General features: G+C 38.3%; 1 protein-coding gene across 2 annotated transcripts in view; it reads left to right on the forward strand.

Annotated features, from left to right (window-relative positions):
- Window positions 1-3823: 3823 nt before the first annotated feature.
- The window catches only part of LOC146308178 (leucine-rich repeat transmembrane neuronal protein 4-like), a 72341-nt gene continuing 52000 nt past the window's right edge, over window positions 3824-24164 (forward strand). For both annotated transcript variants that reach the window (XR_014772662.1, XM_084746501.1), the window contains exon 1: window positions 3824-4299. Coding sequence is in view for 1 of the 2 variants with exons in the window: in XM_084746501.1 (XP_084602627.1) it covers window positions 4296-4299 (4 nt within the window). In the remaining variant the exon portion in view is untranslated. The remainder of the gene's footprint in view (window positions 4300-24164) is intronic.

The raw sequence follows: 24164 nt of genomic DNA on the forward strand, positions 1-24164 counted from the left end.
TTTGTCTTTCTCCTGCCGTCACCATTACCGCTTTTTGTTTGAATGAAAGAGGGAGAGTTTGCTTGTTCTTGTTACAGAGCGCCTGGACGTATTTCTGCTTTTACATCAGTCCCATTTGAGAGGAGCTACTGTGATTGGTTTCTTTCTGTGAGGAACACAGCATGTGACCAATTGCATTTAAGAAAAGAAGAAACAGCTGACTTCAACGATGTGCTCAGTCAAAAAGTAACAACAACCTTCCTACAAATGTAGTGGACTCAAAAGTACAATATTTGTCTTTGAAATGTAGTGGAGTGAAAGTAATAAGTTTCCAAAAAAATATAATATGCTATAATACAATATAGCTAATAGTATTGAATATATTTTCCTCTCTGACAAGTAATGTACTTTTTCTCAAGGTAACTTAAACCTTATCAATTATTATACAGTTATATTTCACAAGTCTAGCTAGCTAGCAGCAGTTACTTTGACAAGTCTAACTAGCTAACTAATAGGCTAGTTATTATTCTTTCTGAGATAAGTAGTCTAATGTACTTATTTAATAGACTGTATGACTAATTCTCAAGGTAACTTAAACCCTTATCAATTATCATATACTTATGTTTCACAAGTCATCAAATGTCAACATCTAACTAACAGTAGCCTATTGAAAATGTTTCCCTTTCTGACAAGAAATGGAGCTACTTAGTCTTCAAATTACCTTAAACATAATCAATAATTATGCAGAGTTATCACATCAAATTTCTTATCAGGTAAGGTGATAATTATTGTAAAATAAGACTTACATGTTTCAGGTCTTCAAATAGTTCTCCACAGTGGGCTACAGTAAATACTGTATGTTACACAAATGTGGGTCATTTCTGACCCATGTGTGAAAACTTCATGAAGACTGACAAAAGCTATGCTTATTCATAAAGGAAGAACAGAACACTTAATATGATGATTTGTGCTAAATAAAACAATTAAAATTTACTGAATAGTTGGATAAATAAATGATGACATACATAGAATATAAACATTCAGCATAGAAACACTCAGCCATACATGAAATAACATGGGAAATGGATATGGGTCATTTTAGACCCATGTTGCGCATTAGAGGGGTAGTGATATAAAAAGTGTTTTTATTCAAAATGTAAAAAAGAAAAATATACAAGAAGGATGAATTATGATCAAAAACAAGTTAATTGAGGAATACCTGGAATGCTGAGTAATAAAATTAATTAATTGCAAAGATACAGCAAATAAAAACTCAGTCGGGTCACTTTAGACCCATGTTGTGCATCAAAGGGTTAAAGTACAGGTAGAACAAGAGTGAGTGATAGGTAGAATAAAAATCAAGAAATAGAATAAAGTATAAAAGAATAAAAACATAAAACATGAAATAAAAAGTATAAACCAGACAAAATAAACTAAATATACCTTTCACTAATTGTGCAAAACAACTGCACACACGTATTATCAGCATTATACTAAAAAACAAATATAAACAGTACAGTCTTGTAAAATGAGTAATTTCACACAGATGCAGGGATTTGGTTACACAGGATACAAGTGACAAATTCTCAGGATGGTTGCACAGTATTAATAGATGTTATTGCACGGGATAATTTCACATAAAACCTGTATATTTATGTTAACTTAATAAGAAAAGATAAGTTGATTTTACTTACAGTGTAAGGTCTTACAAACACTATTTCACCTCTGCTTTGGACAATGACATGCTCTTTAATAAGAGAGATTTTGAAGTGCTGCACTACACTATGAATCTGTGGTTCTCAAATGGGGGTCTGTGGACCACCAGGGGTCCTTTAATAGGTTCCAGAGGATCCATAGCAAAGAGGGGAAGAATTTTCTTTCAATATTATTTCATCCATAAGTGACACAGTGATAGAATGTAAGACTATGATAATGGGTTTCATACATCAGTGTTTCCTCTGTATCCACTTAGCAGCAGAACACCACCACTGCAAGGAAATTGCCACTTCTGCCGCATGTACAATCACTGTAATTTAGCCTTAAGGGTATAATAACATATCTATATTCATACAGTTTTATACATATTTTTCCCGTGGCATGTCATGTAATTTTTCCATCTAAACCGTTCTGATATGAGTTGCCTACAGTTTTGAAGATACTGGCTGTAGAGTTGTGTGCCTTCTCAAAATCTACTGGAGAGAAGGCAGAAATCTCCAAAACACTGCAGCTCACACTGAGAAATTAAATGGATAAATAGTGCTATGGGACCGGGGAAAAATACATACTTTTGATTTGGGTTGAACACTCATTTTAATATACTGTACATTGCTCCATTTCAATATTAGAAATGCTGTATTCATTTTTGCACAAGCAATATTATCTATAACTAACCTAAATGAAGTTAAGATGATTTAGAGGTAATGAGTAAATAATTATGAAAATGATTTTTAATATCAGAACCTTGAATTTAAGCATAACTAAGATCACAAACTAGAATTATTTAAAATTACAGACAAAAGGGCAACCTGGTGGCTCAGCTGAGCCTGAGTCCTCTGCAACAGCCTTTGCTGCTTGTCATCCCCTCCCACCGTCCCTCCCCATTTTCTGTCATATCATCAGCTATCCAATCTGAATGAAGGCATAAAAATGCCAAAACTACATTTAAACAAATTACAGAGGAAAGACTGCATACTCACTGTAATAAAACCTTTAAACACAAAAATCTTTTTAGTCACCACCTGTAAAATATTCCTTTCCACCACAGTTTTTAACAGTTCTATTTCTATCTTTATTTTCTACAATATGTCTCATGTATTATTAAGGTGTTGACACTTGTTTATTTCATTGAATAGGCGATCATAAATGACGGATTGTTGATGTTATTTGATTTGTTTTAATTAGCAGCCAGAGAAAATTTATGACTCCCATCTCCAACTTTCCTGTCCTGAATTTCATCCATTATCATCTGGTTAAACACAGAAATTAATGATCTGCCCTGGCCACATTTTAGGCTAAATGATGGGCTTAGTTTCAATGGAAAAAAAGACATGTATCTGAAAAAATATTTGAAGATTTAAAACATTTTTTTTCCTTTGGTTTTTACCTTTATACATTTCTATTCAATGCCTTACTAACGTGCCACAACAACGTAATGTTTTTGAGGTGTTTTCTGATATTAAACCTGCTTCTGTTTACCACCCCTTAAAGTCTTGATGCCACCCTCTTGCCAGCCCAGGAATTTTTCTCTGGATCCACCGCTGAACGGGGACCCTGGGACAAAATCTTAATTTGTCTCACTTAAGTTATCCTTGATATGAAAATTTAGCCGCTGCTATAAATAAAATCATGTCTTGGAAAGCCCATCTAACAAAACTCTTACATTTAGCTTCCCCATCACAATAATTATGCAACAGGAGGTGGGATCAGGCAGGCAGGCTACCCACTCATGCTATAATGATGACCACATACAGCCCTAAGCTTATCCTCCACAACACCTGCATAATGGACTTATAGAGGGGGAGGCATGATGGTGAAGAGGGGGACAGATCCTGCGTCGGTTTGCTTGTGTTGATGAAGATGAAGATGGGAAAATCAGAGCAACAAGAAATTAAAAACAACAACAACAACAAAAAAATCAAATGTAACATTTGACTAAATTAGCCCGCAGCTGTTGAACACTGCATTGAACGCTTTCTCTCTCTCTCTCTCTCCCCCTCTCCCATCCTTTTCTTTTTCCCACGTGCGCGCGCCTCGAACACGTTCCCCCACGCAGCCGGGCGCGCACACGCGAACCTGCTCGCCGATGCACCGCACAGGAGCCCCTGACAGTGCCCGTGCCTGCTGCCTGCCTGTGATGATCGCTGGCTGCCTGGCGTCTCTCCGCCGCTCCGCTGGATGTTTGCGCAGAGGACACCTGCCTCTCTGACTGCACCGGAACAATCCAGCGCTTTTTAACTTTTTTTTTTTTAAAGCTTTTTGTTGCGCTCACCTGCTCCAAGACTATGTTTCCATCGGGTGAAGAAGCCCCGTAGAGCCAGGCGGTTTTTGATTTCCAACTTGGGGATTGATGGAACGCTTATTTGTGACAGCTCTGGAAAGTTGCGCTGCGCCAGGGAGCATGGGCGCAAACTTTACGAGCTTTTTATAATCCAGAGACAGTTTCTACAATGAAGGCAGGTGAGTCACCCCTCGCCTGAGAGGCGCGCGGAGCTCCGGGGCTCTCCAGGTACCGGGAAGGAAAAAAGCACGGGAGGAAGTCGTGATCTGTGCGGCGGATTGCGCCACGGAGGACGGAGGGAACGGACCGATGAGACATCATGGGTAAGTGAGTGGAAGACTCATTTTGATGAAGAGTCTGAAAATCAGCACTATTGTTAGTTGAGCGCACTTGTGGTCCTTACCAGAACACCATTGCTTGATTTTAGCTCCTCTGGCGCATCTGTGAGTGTGAGGATGTCCAGATTTTTTTTTTTCCCCAAACAGCCTTTCGCGGCTTATTCCTGCGCAGCACACTGACACCTCAGTGTTTCAGAGCACTACTTTGTCCTTTTTTTAAACGAATATTTTCTGATACGTTCTGCAGCTAAACGAGGGTTTCCTTCTTTATTCTCCATTTTTTTTTAAAGAAAACAAATTCTGCAGGCTGGAGCGTTGCTGTTTCTGCATATGAAGGGGAGGAGAGACAATAATGCTCACACCTTTATGGTGTGGAAGTGATGGAGTCTAAAATCCATGCAATGCATTGCACAATGAGTTGGAGCTCAGTAATAGCTCATTATCTGCCAGATGAAGTCGGAACGTCAAGTTTGTCCCCTAAATCTGGTCAAAAATGTGTGTCTCAATCTCAGACTTTCAATGCTCGAAATTTGGGGTGAGATCTCCTTTCTCTGCCCCCCCCCCACACACACCCCACCCCCTCCCTCAGTCTCTCCCAGCTCCCCCTCGGTCTTTCCCATCAAAAATCTCTGACATGTTTTGACTCCGTCCTCTTTTCTTTCTTTCCTACCTCCCCTCTTCTCTCTGACAGCTCTGGGCACCTACAATCTCATCCCACACTGCCTATCACCTCCTCCATTTTACTGACTGCTGTGGGTGCTCCTTAAAAAAAGCTAAAATTCATGGCTCAGCCTCATAAACCCACACTTCTCTTTCGTCTTTTAGTGCTTCATGGAGATTTTTGCAGCTCCAGTCGTGTTTTTTTTTTGCATACATTTTGGGGGGTTGCTCAAAGGAGCTGTGGGTGTTCGGGATTGTCACTGAATCTGCGATGAAATGATGTTGACTTTCAGGCAGTCTGCAGCTGGTTCAATAGATGTTTCAAGTCCTTTTCTTTCAGTGCAACTTTTGTTGTGCAGTGAAATACTATTGTTCAGACGGAGGCATGTTTGGTAGGTGCAGGGAGAGCCGTCACTTGTTGGATTTATGCCCCTGTGTTCTTCCAATTATTTTTTTTTTATTTATATTTTTATTCCCCAAATTGAGTGAAAGTCTGACAGAGGCTGCAGGGATGCACACAGCCCACACATCTGTGCACAATTGAGGCATTTTCCCAAGTAATGAGCAGCTTAGTGCAGCTAATGAGCACATACTATTATTACAGTTTTTAATTATGTCATCACAATTACTATAGGCCAAAATAAAGTGGTTTGCATTCGTGAGGATATCAACACTTGTGACAGAAGCTCTCATGCATCCCATCTTCATACAAGGACTGATTAAACAGGAAAGAAAATATTGCCTCCAGCTAGCAACTGAGTTACAATTGCCAAAATAAATTGTTGTAGAAATTATTTTTGCTATCCTGTACAGCACTACACGATTAATCTGTCGACTATATTCTCAGTTGGATAATTTGTTTGGTCTATGTGTTAGAAAATAGAGTAAAAATGTTTCCCAAAGCCGATGACACCTTCACATGTCTTGTTTTGTCTACAACCAAAGTATATTCAGTTTTCTGTCACAAAAGAGCAAAAAAAAAAAAAAAAAACCCAGAAAATGTTCACACTGAAGAAGCTGAAATAAGATAATTCCTACTCTTTCTTCTTTAAAAAAAAAATCACTTAACCCAGTGAACTGATTAAAAAAAAAAATAGTGGTTGACGATTAGTTTAATAGTCCTTAACTGATTAGTTGATTATTAGCTGCAGCTCTGATCCTGCAGCACATGAGAAACATGGTGTAGGAAGTGGGAGAAGGCAAACATACTTTTGCACTTTGTCGTTGGCGTTCAATAAATTGTCATCATTTGTTCATTTTGTGTGTATAATTTTAAATGAAGCATCAGTTTTTGTTCTTTTGTCTTGCACGTGCTCAATTTGAATGTGCTGTATGTACAATCTTAACTGGGGCTGGTACACTGATATAACAACAATATGGTGATATGAGACTAGACATCACCTTAGATTTTGGATATTGTTATATTGTTATATGGTGTATCAATCTTTTCCTTGATTTAAAAGCTCCATTACAGTAAAGATATTTAATTTTCTGAACTTACCTGATTGCCCCAGCTGTTCCTTTACCCATATAGTCACTGAATTCACACTATTGATGATTCTTCAGCAAAAATCTCACTGTGTTAATATTTTGTGAAAGCACTGATAGTCATCCCTACAATATTATTACAGTATTGAGGCATTTGGTCAAAAAATATTATGACTTTTGATTGTTGCCCAACCCTAATCTAGAACAATGTATCATATTCTTTAAAATCATGTTTGCGCTATTTGAGAATTTGCTGTATGTTATTTTAGCGTATAATAAAGTGATATATATTATATAATGTAGTAACCCTAGTCTTAACTTGACTATAACTGAAAGGTGAGGCTGTTATTTTAATGCACCTATTGGTTTATAACTGAGCCTTTGCCTCCTTGCTGCCTCTCTGTACTGTACTTTTTACTGTAGGGCTCCCCCAGTGATTTTTCTGTGTGTAAGCGGATTTAACAATATACAGATAATTGAACTTCATATTTGCTAATATTTGCTAAGAACTTGTGTCATCTCGCTGCATTGCCGTGTGGGAGGAGGCTGGCTGTGGTTATGTTACATCTGGTTTGGGTTTTACAAACACGACCAATTGATTACATCGTGAGATTGTCGCAGAGTTGACATGGCACTTGTACCAAAATAATCAGCTGACAAAGAAGAAATGAAGTTGCTCCACAAGTAAAAATTGTTAACACCAAAGATTTCAATTGGGTCATATCTGAGAAGCAGGAACTAGAGAAAGTTTGGCCCTTTGCTTGATGAATGACTTAAGTGTTCATCAAAATTGTTGGCTGCACGATATCGGAAATAAACCCTCATATTGCGATTATTTTGACATATATTGGCATTGCATTGTCATTCACAGTTAATGGGAATGATAATTTTTACATCAGAATTTTCATTTTCACTGAACAAAACAGTTAAAATCATGATGACGTGTCATTTGTTGGGTTCTGTACCAAACAAACATGTTTTCTTCAATCTGGACAACAAAGATTTGCCATTCAGTTAATGTCTCCAGCACTACAGTACTTCATTATAATGCATTTCAACTCGGTTTATAATTCTATGAAACAGAAAAGCAGCAAATCCTCACATTTGACAGGCAGAAACTGGAGAATATTTGGTCTTTTTGCTCCATAAATGACTCAAATGATCATCAGAATTGTTGCTAACGTATTTTCTGCTGCTTTGCAATTCAATTAAACTGACTAGTTGTTTAAAAACTAGCATCAAGTAAAGTAATATTGTTATATAAAATGAATAACAGGTAAGAGAGGAGATACTTTGGACTAACAAGCCCAACACCGAGACACTGAAATCGCCTATTTGTGGCCTAAGCTGTGAAATTTATATTCAGGCCTGCCTCCCACAACAACAAAACTGTGCACACGGCACAAAGAAGCTACATTTTCAGCTGACAGAAAGTAAGAGCAGGGGAAAGTAATGCAGGAGTGATTGTGAACAACACAGGGGCCCGACGGTCTGCGGTCTGACTCAACACACTTGACTGCTGTAGTAGAACTGCTTAGGCAAGAGCAACAAGGCAATTATGCTCAAATAACCTTCAATTTATTCAATAATCTATCAGTTTCCTAGAGCAGACAGAGACAGTAATTGGTCCGCGGAGAACATTTCTGGAAAAACCTAAGCTGGTTTTATTCGAGAGAAGTAACCTGTGGACCTGTTTTTTTTTTTTTTTCATTCTTCTTCTTCAAGCTTATAATAGTGGAGATAATTAGAAGATTCAGTGGTATTCACAGGTTTGCCATTGGCACAAAACCACCAACTTTCCCGGCAGATGTAAGACCATTGTGCAGTCTTGGACAGTAGATGTGAGTCGACTTTCTCAGCTCTGTAAATTCATTATCATAGTCAAACTGCCAAGTTTTAATTAGATCAAATATGTTATTTTAACAAAAAGACAAGGTCCCTGTATCCTTAGAGCAGTAAAACAAAATTCTGCTGTAAATTGCAGTTTATCTACAAGAACTGGGCAGTAAAGGCACGAGATTACACTTTGAAAAAATCAGATGAATTAAGTGGAATTGTCTAATGAAATATAATATGTAATTAAACATAAATATGCAAGGTCTACTCATTCAATTTAATTAAACTTCAAATTTCTAACTTGTATGTTCAGAAGACTTGAGAAGTTATGAAGATGAGCTCTTCTACCTTGAAGTAAGTTGAGACTGAGGTGAATGAATTAATGTGCTGTACAGAGTTAAATCAACTCATTAAATAATCTTTCTAAAGAAATGAGATTGGCATAGACTTCCTTTCACAGTCCGTAACATGAATAGTTGAATGCATGTACTGTACAGAGTTAAATCAACTCTTTAAATTAAGTTTCTCAAGAAACAAGATCAGCATAGTGGTGGACTTCCCAGCATGCATTGTTTGAGAGTTAAAACTCCCCTGAAACCCTTCCTATTCATAGTTTGAAGAAAACATACATAATAAAAACAAATTGGTTTGTAATGTTCATCATTATGACTGAAGAGTTGTTGATTTAACATCATACCTTATTCTTATTAAACATGTTTTCTCAAGTACGGCTGAAATAATATCAAATGTATTTGACGAGAAAAGATTGTTTGTTCCGAATCATTACAAAATTACCTTAACTTGCCTTTTCAAATTCAGTCAACTTAAATTAAAGGCAGCCTGGACAGTCAGTTAAATCAAATATTTTGTTTTTACCCCTCTAGGGGGCGATCAGAGATGACGGGTAATATTTCTGAAAGGGTGATGTTGAGGTTTGCATACTGTAACATTACTCTAAAACCAAATACCCGCCACCTGACAAATTGAGTCATATGAACACCATCAGACAGTTCTATTTCAGCTGGGACGGGGGAGTTTACGTCACTGCAACTTCACTCTGCGGCATTCTAAAACAGTTTCATCTTGTCACAAATCTTTGAATCGAGACCAAGCTTCTTCTTCTTGCTTTCCCAACAAAAAAAAATCTTGTTGTGCAGGGATTTTAGCCAGGTCCTTCACAAGCAGTCCAAGAACCGCAATCGCTGGGACGCACCACGACTAAAACTAACTTCTCTACAACCCACAGTAAAGAAACTGGCAGAGAACCACAGAGTGCAGGGCTCATGCTAACATTCAATGCCATTTAGCTAATTTCAAAAGTTAAAATAAATAAGCCTATAATATATAGAATAGCCTACATATCCTGCTTTTTTTCAGTTTCCTCAGACTTTTATCCTTGGCAGGTGTTCTTGTTTTGCTTCTCGTTTGGCATTTCTGATTGGCTGCTGTTCATTATCAATAATAAGACAAAATTAAAGTTTGAATGTCAAATTTCTAAGCAGTGCATTAGTTTTAAACTCATAAATAGAATTTCACAGGGCTTTTTTTTTTATTCCCGGGGGAACTAATGATAATGATATTCCATCTGTCCAGTTAAATCAAATCTGTTATTAGGCATTTAATGACATGCTTATTTAATGATAAAATGAAAATAATTGTCAGCATTATTATTCAGGGAAGACACAAAGCCTACACTTTATTTGCTGGTGAGTCCCAGGTAATGGGTAGGTGTGCACTGGGCCAAAAAAGAAAACACTCATATTTTTTTTGGAAGGCACCGACAAATAATATTTTTTACTATTTAGGCTGGAGGACTTGCATGAAAATAAATCCAAAACATGAAAAAGCCAAAATAATCAACTCTGTAAAACCATGACAACCAAATGTAGGCTGTATTTGCGTCAGTGGCATTCAAAATACACAACACATTATCATGTGGCTCCTGTTGCAGAGTCCTTTTTTGTGCAAAATCAACTCCCTGTGCTGACTGCCAGACTTTGTTCTCAGTTTTGCGTCTCTGCCCATATTTCACTGCTTGAGTTCAATGTGCAGGACACACTGTTTCTCAACCTTTTTAGACTGAACTGCTGTTCTGTTATTTGCTTTTACCCACAGAGTTATTATATTGACGCAACAAATTATTATTTATCAAAAATCTCATTGTGTTAATATTTTGTGAAAGCACCATTAGTCATCTCAACAATGTTCATGGGGTATTTGGTCAAAAATATTGTGATATTTGCAGTTCACAGCTGTGCAGAGACTTTTTGACAAAGAAAAAGGAGTACTGGAGTACTGGAACTGATGGACCGATGGCCAAGTCAAAGTCCAGATTTAAATCCTAGGATTTAATAGGTTCAAAGATTGATCGCTCAGTCTGTGGGAAACGCTAGAAACTATTTGGAGCTTAATAACAAAAGAGACATAAAAACAATGCCAGCAAGAATACAAGCTGTTATCAAGGCCAAAGGAGGCCATACAAAATGTTAAATATTTTGGTTTTTATGTGTAAAAAATGACTATTTCGTTGTTTCAGTTTATTTGCCAAATAAATATTGCCCAACATAGCCAAAAAATACAGATATATCTTTTATAAGCCATATTGCCCAGCCCTATGATACACAAAATCCTGCACTGTTTTAAAAAGAAGAAATAAAAATGAACCAACATCTAAATGGCTGCAGCTGTAGCTCCTTTTGAAATAGCTGAAGCCATCAATAAGGATTATTCTGTCAGCGTGACGCATGTTTCCTCATCCTGAGCCTGACTGAACGTCCCCATCAGGCACTTTTTGCGGCAGTTTAGTGATATTCACTTCACCACAACCCACACATGCCATCAAACCGCCACAACTTGGCACATCACACAGAAATCTTCCACTGTACCTTGAGGTCATACATTTTAGTTTTGAGTCCTGGACTACCCTGAGTGGCAACACTTCTTCCAAATTTCTTTTTTGCTTTCATTTTGTATTTTCCTTGAGACTCTGAAATAACTGTGAAAGACTTCCACAAACAATGTGTCCTGCACATTGAACTCAAGCAGTGAAATATGGGCAGAGACGCAAAACTGAGAACAAAGTCTGGCAGTCAGCACAGGGAGTTGATTTTGCACAAAAAAGGACTCTGCAACAGGAGCCACATGATAATGTGTTGTGTATTTTGAATGCCACTGACGCAAATACAGCCTACATTTGGTTGTCATGGTTTTACAGAGTTGATTATTTTGGCTTTTTCATGTTTTGGATTTATTTTCATGCAAGTCCTCCAGCCTAAATAGTAAAAAATATTATTTGTCGGTGCCTTCCAAAAAAAATATGAGTGTTTTCTGTTCTTTCTCCACTGTTGTTACGGTTTAGGTTAAGTTTTGACAACTAAACAGGTTAAGAAAGGTCTAGGTAATGGTTCAAAGAGACCAACACTGACAATTGGAAAGAGACGAGGTGTTAACTGTGGTTCCTGGTGTCACAGTTGCATTATAACAACGTGACACTATTTCTGCCTTTACAACTCAATGACAACAGTTTTTATTTGCACAGTCACAAGAAGCCTCCTGTCAAAACCTGCAAAAATGGGTCATTTGAAGTGATTAGCCCCTGAATACTTGGTTTAATTTGATTATTTTTTTAATTTGTCTGACTAAATAACCAATTTAGAGATGTTCTGATGCAATTTCTTCTTATTTTCAGGTGTCTTTTGTCCTCTACACAGTCAACTGAAAATCTTTGGGTTGTGGACAAAACAAGTCATTTGCTGATCTTACCTTGCGTGGACCAAACAACTGATCGATGAATAGAGACAATTCTGAAAAAAAAAAATGTTAGTTGAAGCTGTAAATATTAGATCATTATTGTGTGGCTTGGCTCAGATAACAAAAAAAATTGGCATATGGGACGCTGCTGGGAAGTAGCAGGATCCAGACCCAGTTGTATGAGGGTGTAATACCATGCATGGTATCCTCCGTTTTAGATTTTGCAACCTCAGTTGAAATTTGAATGATAAATGCTGAGTTCAAGGTGGTAGATCATACATCTGTGGTGTCACAGCTGTCCGTGTACACCTTATATATGTACTGCAGTGCAATGTAGGGCTGGGTGCAGGTGCATATAGATCAGCAGGTGTGGTGATTATTGAATACTGAATCTTTTTTTAAGAAAAAAAATTCTTTTGTCCTCTTAGATAGTAAACGGAATATCTTTGGTTTGTGGACCAAACATAACATTCGAGGCTGTCACCTTGGGCTAGATCACCATTTTTTGACATTTTATAGACCAAACAAATAATTGATTAATCGAGAAAATGACAAAATAATTGTTAGTTGCAGCCCTATGTATGATTGATGTCATTGTTATATGGCTCCGGATAAAAAGAAAATACAAAAATTGGGGAATAGCCGGGTCCACATCTGGTTCTATAAGGTTGTGAAAGCATGCATCGCACCCTCAGTTAAATATTTTGCATCCTCAGTTCAAATTTGAATAATAAATGTGAAGCGCAAGACAGTAGGTCACACATCCATGGTACACAAACTGTCTTCATGTCCATCTTCTACTTTGGCTTGCATATGTGCAGCAGCACAACATAGGGCTGGGCGCAGGTGACTATGGATCAGGGGGTGTCTCAATACATGTTCAACGATACAATACATCTTAGACATTTTTAAATGGCCAACGATTCGGTTCGATATGCTTCAGCCCTGCGATGATACGATTTAATATGAGGCAATACAAGACAATGCAATGTGTCAGTCTTACATTTTGATTCAACTAACGCTACATTTGTAGACTGCTATTAGTTGCAAAAAGAAATCCTGATAGTTTTACTAAATATAGTAACAGTAGAGACAGAGAGAAGGAGACATTACAGTGGTGTTAACATCTTATTATGAGTCTTGTGTAAATGAGATACTGTAGCCTACATGCGAATGTGTGAACAAACTTTAAAACTGTTTAAAATATTAGTATTTTTGCAGTAAGATGATCTGCTGCTCTGTTTCATATGAACTGATTAGTGTGGAGGAACAGTGATGCTCGGTGTTACCTGCTCTCACAGTGACATGACGTCTGTGTGGGTCAAACTCGTGGCTCTGCACTCTGCTGTCTGACACGTTTTCCGTAAATGATTTGCAGCAGCGTTTCTTATCTTTCTTACAAAACCAAAACTTATTCCACACTTGCGAGTTATGAAAATGTGGTGGTGAGACGCGGTGCAGTGTCACTTCTGTCGCTGTTTTGATGAAATGAAGAGGAGACACAGGAGAGGGAGGGGGGGAGCGCTTGTTTTGTGTGAGCGCAGCAGCGGGCGTCCAGTGAGAGCGGTGCAGGCAGAAGGAGAAGGAGAGAAAACGGAGGAAAGTTACAGCGGCAGCTCCCTGATGCCAAAAATAAAACATAGGTGTGTCCTAATGAGATGTATCGATACGCGAGTGCTGCATCGATTTTTTTCATCATGTTCAGCTTTTTATCAATACAGGCTGTCTGAACCGATGCACTCACATCTTACACATTAAAGCCCGATGCATCGGATGCATGAGTGAATCGTTACACCCTTGCTGTCTGCCGCTCACACCGACTGGACTCGTAGCACTGGAACAGCTGTGCCAATCATTCACAGTTAAACATGATAACAACAGCTCAGCAAAGCTTTGCCTCGGGAAATGTCTGGATGGATCAGAGCATCATGGCATGACACAAATCTACACCCAAAGACAGATGCAGTAACAACTACTTATAATAGCACTAGAAATAAAAAAAAACAAAACAAAACTGGTGGCTCCCAGTGGATGATCTGCAGCCGGCACAATGGCACTGTTGGAGGTGCATCAGGCAGAAATGCCCAGCAGGCAAACCCACCTGCGCTCTCATCTGGTGATGATTACACTGGACCAATATTGTTTTAGCAATATTTCTAATGTATCTCACCTCATACATGCTCACATAGTTCATTAAATATTGTTTTGTACTGCAGAGCGTGTCAAGGATAAAACAAGCTACTTATGTCGTAAAGAAAGTTGGAGAGGTCATGTTATATCATTGTTGTCATTCTGACTCATAAAGAAAACTCTTGTTGTTAAGAACGACATCCCATATTCACTAGGGCCGCAGCTAAGGATTATTTTCACCAGTGATTAATCTCTTTCTCAATTGATCAATTAGTTGTTCCATCAATAAAATGTGAGAAAATGGGGAAAATGTCAATCAGTGTTTCCCAAAGCCTGAGATCATGTCCTCAAAAGTCTTGTTTTGTCCACAACCCAAAGATATTTATTTTACAGTAATAGAGGAGAAAATAAACCAGGAAATATTAAAATTTATGAAGCTGTAATACTGATATCAGTATCAGAACAACCTTATAACCAGCAGTCAAAGTTAAAGTTTAGAAAACAACATCCATAGTCATTATTTATTTAGTTTGATTCTCAAAAATGTAGCTGACCTGCTTTATGAGAACTGTGTGGGTGTGGTTTGATTAGATATGATTAACAGTGACCAGGCAAAATAAGCAAGCGACCCCACAACCATCATCAAATATCGCTGAATCCTTATGGCTGCATGGAAGTCCATGACATCACCTTTTACCAGCAGAGCCCCGCCCACTTCAAACAAGAGATGGGGCTTAGATGAAAACACAAATACAGAAATCTCTGATGTAAAATAACCTCTGCTGCTCTAATTTTGGCAGAAAAAAAATATGAGTTTGTGAAGCAGCCCATAACTCATAAGAAGAAGCTGATTTAGAAATTAGGTCTTGAGGGCCTTTAAACAAATGACCATTGCTTTCAGTTTCTCTCATGAGGAAGGCATCTTTGTGTAAAGTATGCAGACCTAGAAGGTACGTGGATAAAAAATATAGACAGGAGAGAGAGAGACATAGAAATCTAGACTAAACACAGGTTAATGTTCTTCCAGGTCACCTGGACATCTGGGAAACAGAAAAAAAGAAGCACCAGCGGCAGTAACATCTTTGTTATGAACAAGGTTCAGGAGGAATATTTAGATGTATAGTCTGTGCAGATTTTATGCCAAATGTATGTTTTCTGGTTCCAAAATTTTATGCAGATGGTGCTTTTATTCTGATTCATGGCGGATTTGTAGAGCTGCAACTGAGGATTATCATCACATCATACTTGATTATTTTCTAGATTAATAGACAGTTGTTTGGTCTATCAAATATCAGAAAATAGTTGATCAGTGTTTCCTAAAGCTTCAGATGATGTCCTTAAATACTCTGTTTTGTCCACAACCCAAAGATATTGGGTTTACTGTCATAAAGGAGTAAAGACACCAAAATTTAAGAAGGTAAATTCAGAGAGTTTTGACTTTTTTTTTCTTACCAAATTACTCAAACTAATTAATCAATCATCAAAATAGTTGGTGATTAGTTTAATGATCAATCAGTCATTGCAGCTCTAATGTTTTCTAAGGCCAGATGATAAAGATGATAAAGATAAGAACACAAAGTTCAAATAACTAATGAATAACAAACATACATAATTTCTCAAGGTAAAATGAGACAGTTACAGAATGTAAAGCAGAAATAATTAAATCCACTCTAATGCACATTGGGATTGAATAATGATTTGCATCAAGTGCTGTGTTTTGATTAAATATAAATATTGCTTTTCACACTCCTGAATGGGTTCCCTTCTGACCTTCACTGATTATCAGCATACCACACACACACACACACACACACACACACACACACACACACACACACACACACACACACACACACACTCATCAAGTGTGATGTCAACTCCTCAGCCTTTTCAACAGGCTTGCCTCCTCACAGTGGCCAGCTTTAACGTCTCGGTTTGTGCTGATCTCTTGACATCAGCACTCATATCGATCAACGCAGCTCTCCGCCTCTCTGCACAAATTTTGAAACCAATAACTTGTGTATGTGCGTGTTTGTGTGTGTATGTATGTGTGTGCGGGTCCACAGGAAATCCAGCGTCAGTCAAGCTCCTGATATGTGTGATACTTGGGCCCGGTGAAGAGTTTTAGCTGTCACTTTCTGACAGGCTGGGTCTGGATGTTAAGCGCTGTGGGTGTCAAGGTTGAAGACTTTCTGTGATAGGGCTGATTTACTGTGTGCAACTATTACAGAAGCAAAGTATCTGCTTCATGCAGTTCACTGCTGCATGAGCCAGACGGTGTGATGGAAGAACATCCACGCTGTCTTATAAAGGAAAATGATCCTTTATAAGTTGATCACTAAGATTAAAATAAGGCAAATAAAAGTCACAATTCACCCCAGTCAGACCTCTTAAATGTCTAATTCTTAAACATAAAGATAATCCTTTAAAGAGATAGTTTAGATTATTTGAAGTGGAGTTTTATGAGGTACTTATTATCTTAAATGGGTGTCATTTTTTTCACCTCTCATACCAGTACTAAGACAGGTGCCTAAATGGTGCATTAACAGATACACCTAGAAAAACAGAAGCACAAAATCATGGCTGGACCTGCAATTGAACAATATATTAACTGTTAAAAGTTTAAAGTGAACTTAAAGGAGAAATTGTGCATCTAAAAATTAGTGCTGCTGTACGAATAGTTAGTTGCCATAGATGGCATATTGAATATGTTGGTTGAAATTTGAATAAATATACGGGCCAAAGGTGAAGCAAGTGGTTTCGCTTCTCCCCAGACTCGAGGAAGCTCAGGCAGGCTGCAGGAACGTTGCAGGAGCTCAAGACAAGCGCAACACTGTAATTTGACAATATCAAGCGAAGACGAGGCCTCCGCTGTAAGATGATCAGTTGTTTATAACTGTAAGTGTGAAGTTAATCCCATAATCCTGAAAGCAAAAACCCGCTGAAATTTCAGTTTCGTGACTATCTGCCATTTTCCTGCCAGACTCTTTTAACATATAAAGATCTACTCCTTCTAAGAGATTATTAATGATTTCTTACGACTCATAAACGGAGACTAACACATTCAGCATTAATTTGAGCTTTAATTAACATGAAATGGTTAAGCAAGAACAGAAGCTACGGAATTAGCATGTTTTCTTACTAATTTAACACTAAATAACAGTCAGAGTACTAAAGCAAAACACATTTTGAGTTGGTATTCTACAAACTCCAGCTTTAAATATCAGCATTTCTTTTGCAGAAATATCACATTCGCCAACGTTGTGTGACTTGGTGTTTTAAAAAGGTAGTTCAGATTCATTTTTTAGTCACACAACAACAGAAACAAACAGATCAAGGCAGCAGTAAACCAGCGGCTCCTGTGTTCCACAAGGTAAGACTGCTGATTTCACCCACACACTTTGGTTGGTTTGAAGAGAGCAATATTTGCCGGCGGATCCCATAAAAAAAAAAAAAAAAAAGCTGTGGTATCAAAGTTTAGCAGTGAAAATATTCTAAATATAGCATACACTTAAACTCATACTAATCTTTCTAGGTTGACCTTTATTAAGTGGCTAAATTACCTTTTGTTGCTGACCCTGTCCACAGCAGATCATTACTTAGCCTCTTTGCTGCTCCTCGATAAGTACCTTAAACAACCCCACATCAAATAGTCTGAACTATCCCTTTAATATCAAATAGTTTCCATTGTGCTTTTATCATCTTTAGGGTAAGAAATCATTAAGTTGTTTTTTTTTTTTTTTTTTATCTTTTTAAGACAAGGGAATTAAGCCACTGCCAGTGTCTAAGGAAGATAACGAGAGCAGTATCTGGAGAAAAAGCAGTTATCAAGGCAAAAATAAAATCTGTACACTGTTTCATTAGTTTAATTATGTATTGCTGCAGTCTTTTTCTATCTTCCATGGATCTTCATCAGGCATGAACGTGTCAGATCAAAACACTGCAGCAATAGATAGTTAAAGTTTTAATGGGAGTATAAAGCAGTGTGCAGATTCCACTTTTGCCCTGACATTTCTTAAGTACCATAGATTTTCAGTTTTCACTTTCCATTTTCAAGCAGTGCATATGTTATTCTTGTGTGTGTATACTAACAAGTGATGGCTAATTAAAGCACTAGGCAACACACAAACACTGTCTAACAGCTGTAAGATTACTGGAGACTCACAGGGCTCAAAGTCACTGAACTATCAGGCAGCAGTCTGAGGCTGAGAGGAGCCGTAGGCACCAGACCAGAATGGATTGGCTGAAGCTCCTCTAAAAAGTCACTTTTCCAAGTGGACTTCCATCCAACATGTCTCATTAAGGCTGACTTTTTTTTCTATAGCAGGCAGCTTTCATGGCCACACAAAACCTTTTGGTGTAAAAACGATGACATTCAAAATATCCAATTAGTCTTGTTAATAGTTCCCTCCCTGCAAATTATATTTTACACCTGGGGCAAGTAAACTGAGCAGTTTCTACAGATAAGCTGAAGCAGGCAGTGGTTTGTTGTTTGTTTAAGATTCATTTGGTAGCCTGTTATAAATCAATTAGAGTAATGTCCAAATGTCAAAACAATCTGTTGATTAAACAGTATCAACAGAAATTCAATTTATTATTAATTCATTAGCCTATCTGTTATATATATATATATATATATATATATATATATATATATATATATATATATATATATATATAAGTGCAAAACATTTGCTGCTTTTCTCTGTTTTCACTGTAAACTGAGCATCACATTACCTGGCATTTCAGATTGTAAACAATCCTATTTCATTGATTATATGTATGACTTTGACTATGACTTTTTCATTGTCTGTTATTTTGACTGACAGGGTCATAAAAATCCCATCACAATCTATTTTTACCTGTCACTTTAATTTTTAAAATAATAAAAATTACATATTCAATAGCATTTAATTTTGATTCATTTTTAATAAATATTCAGTCCGAACAAGCTGAACAGAGAATCCACACCGTACCTCTATCAACACCATCATTGTTATCGGGCTTTTTGAAGAAACTTCAGCTGCCGACACTCAGCTGCCGTGACACTAGGTGTGTTTGAGATGATCCAGGCCTGCGCAGAATTATCAGTCTTCTGTTGTGCAATGAAGTTTGAATCTGTCAGCAAGCAGATATTTTGTCTGATAATAATAAAGGTTATATATATATATGACTTATCAAAAGAACAGTTTAGTGCTTTACAAGGCAGATAAAAGAACAGATGTTACAAGCGTCAAAAGGAGGATCTCTTCTATTTTAACTTAAATTAGCGATCAAGAACGCACTTTATTTCTTCAGCTATGATCATGATCTGCAGACTACAGGTAACCTACAGGTGATCTAACAGGATGTTTGTGTCTCTTCCTCTACTCTCTCGTAAGTCTACTGAAAACTGTCCGACTTCACTGCAGCTTTTAGTCTCCACCTTCTGCTGCAGCCGCCTGATCTCGTCCACTCTCCAGGCGAGGCGCAGTTCATCTCAAACGAACCTAATAGCTAATTAATATGCTCACATGCCACCAAGTGGTCAGGAGTGTGAATTGCAACCTGTCAAAATGATGATCTCCAGATTTTTCCGTCACCGTTTTAAAAAACTGGTCAACGACGGAAAATATTCGGTTAACATGACCCCTGGTGTATATATATATCTCAAAACAGTAAACTGGTTGCAACCAATCGTTTGTCTCACCTTGTAGTCAGAGCAATACTTTACCGATAAAATAAGTCTGAATTTACAGTACTACATTATAATTCCCTTACCCATGGATGAAGCCAAACATGGAATGTGCAGCTTGGAAGGTATTATCCTCCCTATGTGATGTCAGCATGCCAATCACATGTCAATCAATCATTACCAGACAAGTGGCCTTCACCTGATTAAAGACTAAAGTCGACTAGTCCTTACATATTTAGAATATTAATGTAATTATTTGAACACATAGTTTGGGGGCACGAAGCGAGCCGCCTGCAAAAATGGCAATGATTCTGTGTGTGTTGGAACTAACAGCAAGGAGACTTAACGTGTTAGTTTATTTTGACAGGGTATAACTACGTTGCCTAATGGGGATACATAACTTCCAACTTCAAAAAAGCAAATACTTGCAAACTTATCAGCATGATTTGTGATGTATACTTATAAATTAACTTGCTAAGACAAACTCACTCCTTCATGCCCCTTGTCTCCGCTGTGACTTCATCGTCATGGTTAGGCCCGTGTGTGCTAACTCACTTCAGCAATGTAGTCCTCTTCAAACTGGCCTCCATCAGTCTCAGAAGCTGTGTCCTGGTGTAGAAGGACCCCCAGCTGAGCTAACTAGCTAATGGCAGCCACAGCACAGCGGCATTACAAGAGAAAAGGTCCATGTTGCAACAGTTCCCCCGGGCCTAACGACAAGGTGCAGCTCCCAAATGGAATTTGAGGTTTTTGAAAACTTGGTTGGGTCTTCTCACCAACTATACTTGTCTGGACAGCAAACATCACACTCGCATGTTGACAGCCACACCGAAGTGTCTGTCTATACCGATTCTGTCCTGTCCAAACATTTCAAAGCATCAGCAGTAAATGAGCATCCAAACTTTGTGTGCAGTCTGCAGAGCAGAGCAACTGAAGTTAAGCAATGAAGTTGCCTAGTGGCAGTAAATGTACAGCAAAGGTTACCCTTGGCCCATAAATAAACACTGCAGAAGACTTGGTTACAAAATGTAGACAAATGAGTGTAGAAAAGACACTCGAAGCCTCAAGAAAGGCTGCAGATTACATTTACATGCATGAGGTGGCACTGATGTAGACAGCTGCATACATTAAAATGAGATTATTTCTGTTGTGTGCAGATGCGTAAATGCATCTGTCTCCCTTGTGGTCATGACAGGGTATCTTTGTTTAGAGATGCAAACAAACACAATCATCTTAGGTGTCCAGTTATACTGTATGGTAGAACTGGGTGATGTGGTAAAATTTCCCAACTGGCAATCATCAGCACTGGGAGATGTGTGCAAGCAGCAAATTCACTACGTAATGTATGCTCTGTTTGTTCACTAAACAAAATGAACTCATAAAGTGTCATGAAATTAAATATTCTCACACCTATTTTCCTTCTTAAGCAGATTCACCCTTGGCATTCAGGTTTCTATTTTTTTTCTAAACTAGGACAAACTTGATTGCCTCATTGACTCCAAAAACATGTAAAACTCACTAAAACACTCCCTCTTACTCTGCCTGCTCTTCCAAGAATCACCAACTGTGGTTTGTTTGAATTAAATCCTTAGTTCACCTTGTGAAAAATGTGCAAAGAGTCGGGTTGTTTACCTCTCACTCCTCACCCAGCTCAGCACACTCATGGTCTGGCTGTGTCAGTGTGTATGTGCAGCTGGACGAGAGTGTGGTGTGGAGCAGCGGCTGTCATTCTGCAGAAAAAGTAAAAATAAAATGACAAATATCGCCCCCCAAAAATAACCTGCGATACCGTTGATAGGCAATATCTTCGTCCAATCGCCCAACCCTATTGTGTGGTCACTGAAAGTCAATCCACACCTGCCAGCCAATCAGAATTGAGAATTCACAGTGGCAGTGGTATAATTGAGAATGATAAACATACCAATCAATAGACATGGCGACCAGCAAGGCTGGCCTGCACTTACAGTGAAAAGTTGATGTACGTTACAGGCAGTTTCTCTTGTGGATAAATAAGAATTCTATACTGTGTATTGTATGTTGCTAATCCCATTGATTTGGAATGTAAATGCTGAGACTTAGCGAATCGATACACCTAATCATGGCATTAGGTCTTTAAGTGGTAATAATTCAAGCCTTTCTCCTCTTCCTATAAAGTCCCCAGCAGGCAAAGCTCAAGCAATCTGTCTGTCTTCATTTCCCCCTTTCACTGTTATGCTTGAGTGGGTCATGGACTCAGTAGACCTCAGTTACTACATCCCTCACAGATCCAGACAGAATAACCGAGCTAACAGAATTGACTGCTCATTTCATTTAAATTTTGAATGGATGCTGGACCATTTAAGCTGTATTTTGCCATATTAACCAGACGTGCTTTATTTTCCCATATGTCTTACTCTGGTTGTACCATACAGTACTCCTGACTGGCTGCTCCTCCTATCTCAGCATGTGTGTGCAGCTCCAGCAGTAGTAAAATAAGCTTTTATCATAAATCAGCCGTTTTATACTGCTTCATGCTTTTGCTGTGAGTTGAAATTACAGCTGACTCCAATTTTCAAATTAATGGGCATAAAATAATGGGTTTTAAGTGTGTAAAAGGTACTTCATTTCAATATTGTAATGCCACTGTGTCCAATTAATCACTGCTGCATGATGGGCCCCATGACTGGTAATATGTCACATACTTCTGTGCCCTGAAAGTATTTTTAATTTTACGTGCCTTAAATCTGAGTGAACACACTCAATAATGTAATATATCACGCAGGCTGTAGTGCCCTAGAATTTTGCTTGCCTAAGCTCGATCACACATCACACACTGTAAAAACCCTTGGCGCCCGTGTCAGGGAGGAAGACAGTCGGGGCGGGAAAGCGAGGCAGGAGGTGGGGTTGGAAGAAATAGCAAGTCCATATCGGCTTTAAGCTCTGTAAAATGACATCATATTATACAGACTTATAGTCTTTACCACATAATTTATCATTTCATACATTTTTGAAGGAAAATGTGGGGAAGAGAAGAAGAGTTGGGTGCAGTGGAGTGGGTATGCAATAGGTTACATAATGTCTAAAATAAAAGTAAAGGTACAAATTGTAGAATTTGTACAATAAATCCATATCTAAAATGTTGATTATACATTTCTGCCAGTGTATAACCTTGAAAAAGCTGCAACAAAGAAAGCCTTTCTTTTTAATGTGTATAAACTGTGGTACAGTAGACCATTTAATAAGAAATAGTAGATATATTTTGTTTTCTTGCGCACTTTTCATTTCTTTGAAGTGCCCCAGTGTGCGGCCTTAGCACTGTTGGCCAACCCACTTGGGCACTCTGGGTAATAGCCTTTGCATCAGTGCTCAGAGCAACGTGCATTCAAATGAAATATCAACTTGTCGCACCGCCAAGGAAGACGACAGCCGACTCTGCCGGGCCTGCCAGAATCCACTCTGTCCTCGGGAGGGGAGGGGGCGAGCTGTCTCACTTTTATGGGATTTTAGAAAGGTTGCCATTGGAACGTGACCGTAGGTGAGGTAATTGGGGGGAAGATATATTTTAGGAAATTATATAATGATTTAACTTTTGCTGTTTTGTGCATTTGCGAGGCCATTTTAGTTGACATTTAGTGTGAGCATTTGAGCCTTACTTCAGCAAACTACTCCCGGTCGGTCAGTAGTTGAGCCCAGAGGGACACTGGAGCACAGAGCCTGCTCTTTAATTGATATTTATTGGCTGCAATTGCATCGTTATCAGCTGTAAATTGTGTTGAAGCATTATTCGTTGCACACAATAAAAGAGAAAGCAATGTGCTCCGGTTTGCTTTGAGGCACAATTACCCATCTTGTCCTCCTTTAAGAGCACAGTTCCACTGGCTGAACTGCAATACACAGGCTTTTACTCACAGATTATAATTTAAATCCACTTAAAATCAAGGTTCTGCTGTTGCTAAAATGTGTATTAATAAAAGTTAAATCATATCAAAGTTAAAGGGGATCTGTGCTGATCTAATACTTCAAAGTCTGTTTACAGGTCTTGGGAAATACTACAGCATACGTGAAAAAAGTTTTATAAATCCTTTTGTGGCTCCAGAGGGAAATGTGCAAAATCTGATAAAGCGCCTCAAGTGATGGGAGAAGAATGTGCAGAATCAAAAGGCTGATATCTCTGGTTCTGCAGTATTGATTGCTTTACTTTCTATACTAACTGTCCATCATGAGTCAGACAAGGAGTGCAAGGCTAAATTGGTGCAGGGATATAGTTTTTGGAGGATGGAGGCAAGCCTTTTTTCTTGAGTGTTATAGGTGGATTCTCAGTAAAATAAATAGA

Source organism: Lutjanus erythropterus, chromosome 20 (assembly GCF_056507025.1).
Source record: "Lutjanus erythropterus isolate fLutEry1 chromosome 20, fLutEry1.hap2, whole genome shotgun sequence".
Lineage (NCBI taxonomy): Eukaryota > Metazoa > Chordata > Actinopteri > Lutjaniformes > Lutjanidae > Lutjanus > Lutjanus erythropterus.